Source organism: Populus trichocarpa, chromosome 15 (genome assembly GCF_000002775.5).
Source record: "Populus trichocarpa isolate Nisqually-1 chromosome 15, P.trichocarpa_v4.1, whole genome shotgun sequence".
NCBI lineage: Eukaryota > Viridiplantae > Streptophyta > Magnoliopsida > Malpighiales > Salicaceae > Populus > Populus trichocarpa.
Window position 1 is genome coordinate 14116666 of NC_037299.2, and position 7354 is coordinate 14124019.

The window sequence follows — 7354 nt, forward strand, 5'->3', positions numbered from 1 at the left end:
TTCTGGAAGAGAATTGTTTTATATTTCAAGTCACCACAGCAAAGACAGATAATTCAAACGCGGAGAAAAGAACAAAAAAAAGCTAATAAATCGTGCAAGAGGCTCATAACAAACCAGTTATCAGTTTGTTCAGCTCAATTCTTAAAACTATTAGGATGTCTAACGAAGCTAAGTTCTGAAATTAGGGGCATTGCCTTCGAATTTAACACAAAACAAACAACATAATTAGTTTGTATTCCTGGGCCATTTTTATGTCTATAACCAAAAAGCCAAAATCATGTCCAGGGAAGATAAAGGATTCATTGAGATCATGCACCGAAACAATTTTAGTGATACATTGTTTTATCCTTCCCAATATATTCTACCCTAATCGTAGCACTCAAATCTTCAACTAGAAGGGACAATGAAAACAAATACAAGAGAAAAAGAATTCAATAAATCCTATACTTTCAGAAGTCTACAGGGGTTAAAAAAAGAAAAACATTACACTGATGGTGCCTCGACAAAGACTTCGTTGAGCATGTCATCTTCACATCCTGCCATGCGGAACAGCTCTCCATCCTTTTCTTCTTCATTTGAGAAATCACGTCTTTCAAGCTTTGCATGAGCTGCGATGAATATCATCTTCTGAGCCCTTTCAAGGCCCACCCTTGAGTTTCTGTGGACACAAAACCATTTCATGCTAGACCAATTGCACTTAAACCCGCTTGAGGTCGCATGGAGGAAGATGAGCCTAACTGCGACCTTGCCTAATGTTTTATACTCACTCAGACAAGTTTCCCATACTAGTCTGCTGCCTTGAGGATTTGCAATTTTCATCTTTCCAGTCAAAGGGTCTCGCTGTTTAACCTGAACAGCCTGTGCATACAGCGGGTCTAACCCATCTGATCTCCATTTCATAAGCTCCATTAAGGCAACATGAGCTTCTTCCCTGGAAGCCAAACGGGTTATAAGCTTATCCACGTCCTTTTCCTGCTCAAGCGTCAAGCATTTGAAAGGTGGAAGGTATTTTCCACTTGTGTCCCGCATCAAATAACGAGGGTCGAGTATAAACGCAGCAGACCAAGCTGGGTGATAGTTCTTTCTGAATCTCTTTTCAACTATTTTCTCAACTTGGCCTTCAGCGATATTGAATCTTGCACACCATTCCTTCACTTTTGCTTTCAGTTCTTGCCAGAGAGGAAGGCAATGCCCTATCAATGGCCGCTCAGCCTCAATCTCTTGAGCCATCCCTCTGATGAGCTTCATTAGTGAATAAACAGCCTCCAACTCATTCCAAAAGCCCTCACTTTGAATCATCCCAGAGACCTCTCTAGCGACAGGATCCTCAACACTCATCAACTTATATGACTCATCTAAGATAACCATTTGGAGCACACGGGCACAGCTCAATATATCCTCCAACATTGCATAAACAGGTACAAAGTCCTTTGCACCATCACATTTGCACCAAGGAACTCGAAGCAACCCAGTGTAATCAAGCTCTTGCATCCTGTACTTCTGGAAGCTATTCCTAACTTGAGATGTATTATTTACAAAATTAGCAAGCTTCAAGCAATTCTCAGTAACAGTCTTGAAAAGTTGATGCTCCTTGCTAAAATCCTTGATCAAACTAGTAAACCCCTGAACCTGACAAGGGAGATTCACCATCCACTGATACTGGATCTCCAAGTTCCTCAATGCCTCAGCCTTGTACTCATCAGAAACTATCCCCACACATCTCTGCAAACCACTACCACATATCCCCGTCACTGCCTCCCACATAATCTCCTCTGCATACTTAGACGACACTGATCCTCCTCCAGTTAACACTGCCTTGTGATACAAAATAGTTCCATTTGGAAGATTTACACTGAACTTAACCAAATTATCTTCCCCACTACAACAATTATTACTCTTCCATCCATTACACGCAACTTGAAAGAACATGGCATCTCTAATTCTAGCTTCCACCTCAGATTTTGCCTCGTGAAACCTATTGTCAAGTCTAGCACCAGACAAGCCTCTCCTTGACAAACAAGGCAAACCAACTTGATTAAGAAAAGCCCTAAACTTCGGATGCTCAAGACTTGAATATGATACTGACCCGCAAACCTCATAAAACCAATCACTCAATAACTCAAGAGCAGAATCAACCTGTTCCTTGTTTAACAAAGGACCAGGTGAGGCTTTTGGACTTTTAAGCCTCTTTACACTATCTTCCAACATTGCTAATGCACCTAAATCCTCTTTTCCACCAGATAACACCAAATCGTGACCTTTTGGAGTAAACCCAGAATTAAAGTAACCAACTTGGTCGCAGTATTTATTTGACTCGACTAAAGCTAGAGACTTTAAAGCAGTACCCATTTGAGAGCTTCTCTTTCTATGATTATTTGAAGGTGGGGAAGGCAAAGAAGATATAGGCAATGGAGAAATTGCTGAATTGGGCCTTGAAACTGATACAAAATTAGAACAAGTTCCTTTTTTGAGATGTTCAGTGGCAGTTCTTGATGGGTTTGAAGCAGAAAAAACAGCTTCACATAAACAACACTTAAGTTTAACTGCTTTAGGGAGATTTGTATCAGGGTTTTTAATCAAAATTGGCTCTAAATGAGCCCAATACCATGCCCCTTTACCCTTTATTGCCTTTGTTTTAACAGTAATCAACCCTTCATATCTCTTGTTCACAGCTCGGATTGCTGTGTCTTCATGCAGAGAAATGGAAGGGTCACTTGGTGTTGAACTTGTTGAAGCCATTAGCTAAAACCGCTGTACCCTGCAGTTTACTTCACTTTGATGCTATGTGTGATCTTTCCATGATTCATGAGGTTAGCAAATGGTAAGGTTGGTGGTTGGAGGATGGTTTTAGTGTGAGTGGGAGGTGTTTGTGGAACTGTCTAGCTGAGGTTGAAGTTCGATGGAGGGATCGAATTCAAGAGAGGATAGAAATGGTGTTTGGTAGTGTCCTGTGAAGGGACGGAGGGTAGAGAGGAAATGCAAGGTTTTGTAGAAAAAAATATTTTCTACATCAGACCTTTAGTGGTTTGTTTTGTGATTGTTTGCCGAGCGAGGAGGGAGGACTTTATCCTGAGACAAGCAAAAACAATAGCTTACCTCTGTAAATTGCAAGGGAATTAAAAGAATTTAGTTAGTTTTTATAATTTATTGAAAAAATATAGATATAAAAAAATAACTTATAAAATTTACAATCTATAAAAAATAATAAAAATATTTTCAACTAATTTTTTTTATTCTAATTAATTTTTTTTATTTTTTTAAAATAAATCATAAAAAATAACTTAAAACTACTCATAATCGTATCCGTTATTGTTTTTAATTTATTTATTTCTTAATATAAGAAAAATTAATTTAGTGGTTTTTTAAACTTAAATTGCATTATATATATATATATATATATATATATAAAAAAAACAGAATCTCTTTTTGATGGTGTCTTGGACAGTCATTCACATCCATAACATTAATTTCTTGCATCCCTTCCTTAGATAGAACAACTTGCCGTTCAACCCAAAATCCAAAAGTATGTTTCTACCTGAATTCAACTATAGGACGATGTGAAGTTTCTGACAAATTTAAATTCTATGATTGCACTGAGAAGTTTCTGAGAAATTTAAATTCCAGTGAGATGAAATCTCTCTAAGCATGATATCATCTTTAGATTTTTTTTGTTTTTATATTTTAAAAAATTAATTTTTATTCTTTTTATTTTTTAATATTATTTTGATGTGTTCATATTAAAAATAATTTTTAAAAATAAAAAAATATATTATTTTAATATATTTTTAAATAAAAAATATTTTAAAAAAAATACAATTACACCCTCCAATATAACCTTACAAAATTACAGAAATATTATAACATGAATTATAGGATAACCTTTTACCGACTAGATTCCTTAGTTATATTATTTTATTGTATCCATGTTTCTTAATCAGAATTGAAAAACTCGTTTCACACTAGGGTTAATTTGTTTTATTGAAACAAATAAAATAATAATTTTGCTAGACTTATTTGACATGATTAGATTTTCAGTAATTCAATTAATCCAATTAAATTTATTCCAAGCCCAGCCATGTTAACACTAAAAAATTAAAATGATATTATTTTGATAAAAATTATTAATTTGATAACATTATTACTCAAGTTTTTTTCAGGTAAAGACTCAGACCAATTTATTTAATTTTTTTTGTTTTAATTAAAATTATTAATTAAAATTGATTTAATAACCTAATAATTCAGGTTTTTTCAGGTCAATCCGAGTGCAAAAACAATGTTCGTATCTCAAAACCTAGGAACACTAATTGGTAGGGTTTTTGTTCCTATCAAGAGGGAAAGAACAGGTAAAAGAGTTCAGATTTTATTGATGGTTAAGGAAGAATTTTGTGCGACATGAAAGAATATTATTGCCACAAAAGAGACAGTGACACACGAGGCAAAGAAAAGGGATGGGATTTTTTTTCATTTTTTCCCCTCTCCAAGTCCTTGACGAGGTCAAGTTTTGTGGTGTTGTCTGTCTTCAAGCATGTGTCGGAATCGAAGAACAGCACTGGATGAACTCATATCTCTAAAGCAATATTTTGTATGATTATTCTGCATTAATTATGGCCATGAACGGTGCAATTAAGCTAATTTACTTGCCATTAATCACCTGAAGATGATGGCAAAATCATGCTTCAATTTTATTTTCTTCCATGTCAAGAGATGAATCCAAGATTAAATAGTCAACTGACTCACCTAACTAAAATCCAAACTTATCATCTTGTCAGTAAATAAATATCTCCAAACTATATATAACAAAAAAATGTTGGAATTATAATTATTAAAATCTGCTTAGTAGGTTGATTAGGTGATTCTCCTTCCTCGAAGTTGGCTCGGGTCGACTTTGTTTTAAAACTATTTTGGATATTAATCAGCTAAATTTGAGTAACTTTATAAATTAACCCGAATGAGATTTAATTTAGTTAATTATAATGATTTTAAAAAAGATTATTCCAGACAACTTGTTTTAGTTTTATTTTAATTTTTTTTATCTAAAACAATGTTATTTTATGATTTATATGGATTAACTCGATGATTTAAATTTTCAATCAAGTCGGATTTCAAGTCGGGTCTAACAACTATGGAGGAATCAATCTTTGATATGAAAATTAATTGAATCTCATTTCTTTCACTTGACGAAGGTAGTCTTTAGGAACGCGATTAAAATCATGTTTCCCAGAAATTTAAAAAGTTTTTTTTTTTTTGCTTAAAACTAATTTTTTTATGTTTTCAAATCGTTTTAATGTGCTGATGTCAAAAATAATTTTTTTAATAATAAAAAAAAATATTATTTTAATACATTTCCAATAAAACACAACCTTTACCTTACTCTAAAACACCTCTTGATTGTCTATGGATAACTCATGGGATCTATGTTATCATAGCAGTTAATATTTCCAGTAAATAAAGCAAACAAAAACACTAATAGCAATAGAATCTCCAAGTTTTATTTTTTCAACAAAGTTCACTTCAAGTGTGTGATTTTTCTCTTAGTGTAGATAAGCTTCATTGCATCAATTTGAGGCTTGTGCCTTTAATTATTCTAAACTTTAAGCGTAGGGTGCCTTTTAAAAAGTATTTTTTTTTACTTTAAAATATATTACAATAATTTATTTATTTTATATCCTTTTATTTTTGAATAAACACGTTAAAATTATTAAAAAATACTAAAAAAACATTAATTTAATAATTTTTGAAGATAAACATTGTTTTAAAGAACTTTGAAACGCAGAATCCACGGAAATCTCAAACAAGACATCATGAAATACCATGGCTTTTAGTGGTTAACCACACCTTTTTAATTATTTTAATTATGATTTACCCTAACAATGAAAACAAAGAATTCATGAAACCTCATGGCATGCCATGATTGATACGATACAGCAAGGAATGTAAAGTCAAAAAGCATATTTTTTTTGTTGAGACCGTAAGACATGACATTCTAACCTAAAGCAAGATGTGTTGTCTAACCCTAAAGTTTAATAATACATTAGGCCCTACTTAAATTTATTAGGTAAATTTGGAATCTCAAGTTCACTTATGCTTTTGATTTTTGGATGTATGGATCCATCACTTGATTGGTGCCCGCTTTTTCATACCCATAAACTCTGAAATATAACATTTATCCGCATTCACTCACACAAATATATATATATATATATATATATATATATATATATATATAAATAAATGTTATTTTCATTTTATGTGACAAGTTTTTAAAATCTTTATGCTTAAAATAAATTTACCTGGGGAGAAAGAGGGACCTATGATTATATTTGGACCAACCAATTGTTCAAGTGTAGTGAAATTGAATTTGATAGTTGTATATATATATTATTTTTAATAAATAATTTGTGATTTTTTTTTTTATCGTAAGGATCATTGATTATATAAAAAAACGTTTAGACTTTTTAAAATACATCACTATACTTGAGGAGTTTTTTTTTAAAAAAAAACAAGGAAGAATTCGGCTGGCATAGCTTTTTTATTATTTGTATTCTTTTTACTTTTGAAACATGAACACACCCTTTTAATTCCGTTTATGTTTTCCGGTCAATAAAAAAATTTATTTATTTATTTATTATAACGGGGATGGAAGGCGGTAAAATTTTAGTTACTTTGATTTTTTATTATTATGACAAATAAACTTATATTTTCATATAAATAAAGAATTGTTTTAACCATGTTATCATATGATTGATGAAATTTTCGATCAGTGAATAAAAAAATAAGATTAATGGTATATTAAAAAACTCTAGCTCCCAAATCATGATGACATGGATTGAGATATTGAGCTAGTGGTTAGCAGTAAAGTTCGAGAGGGGAAAAAATCAATAAAGTCGACCACCAACTCTCCTTCTCTCTTCCTTTAAAATGATCCGGTTAAAATAAAAATCTGTTTGTTTTTATGTTTTTTATTTATTAAATATATTGAATTAAATTTTTAAATATTTATTTATAATTTTAACAAGCTAATATAAAAAAATATCATATTTCGCATTATGGAGAGCACAATATTTCTTGGATCGAGATGAATTTTTTTTTATATATATTAACATATATGTGCATGTGTTATAAATTTGAACTTTACATTAATAATTTTTTCCTGGGGGTATGATGGTGGAATCCAACTTTAAAATCAAATCTATATGATATAAATATAATACCTTTCAAGATTTATCTTCAATTCTACGTTAGCAGGATAAACTTTGTGAACTTTCCTCGCCTTTCCTTTTCAATCAAAAGAAAAACATCTTCCAACGTTCCGAATTATGTCTGGTGATTCTGTTGCTGACCCATCAAGCTGCAA

The 7354-nt window shown here is 31.9% G+C and overlaps 1 protein-coding gene across 1 annotated transcript; it reads right to left on the minus strand.

Moving 5' to 3' along the window:
• Positions 1 to 280: 280 nt before the first annotated feature.
• Positions 281 to 3082, minus strand: LOC7476762 (uncharacterized). Its single transcript, XM_002322383.4, has one exon. The coding sequence runs from the start codon at positions 2737 to 2739 to the stop codon at positions 484 to 486; it is 2256 nt and encodes a 751-aa protein (XP_002322419.1). The 5' UTR covers positions 2740 to 3082; the 3' UTR covers positions 281 to 483.
• Between the last annotated feature and the right edge of the window lie 4272 nt (positions 3083 to 7354).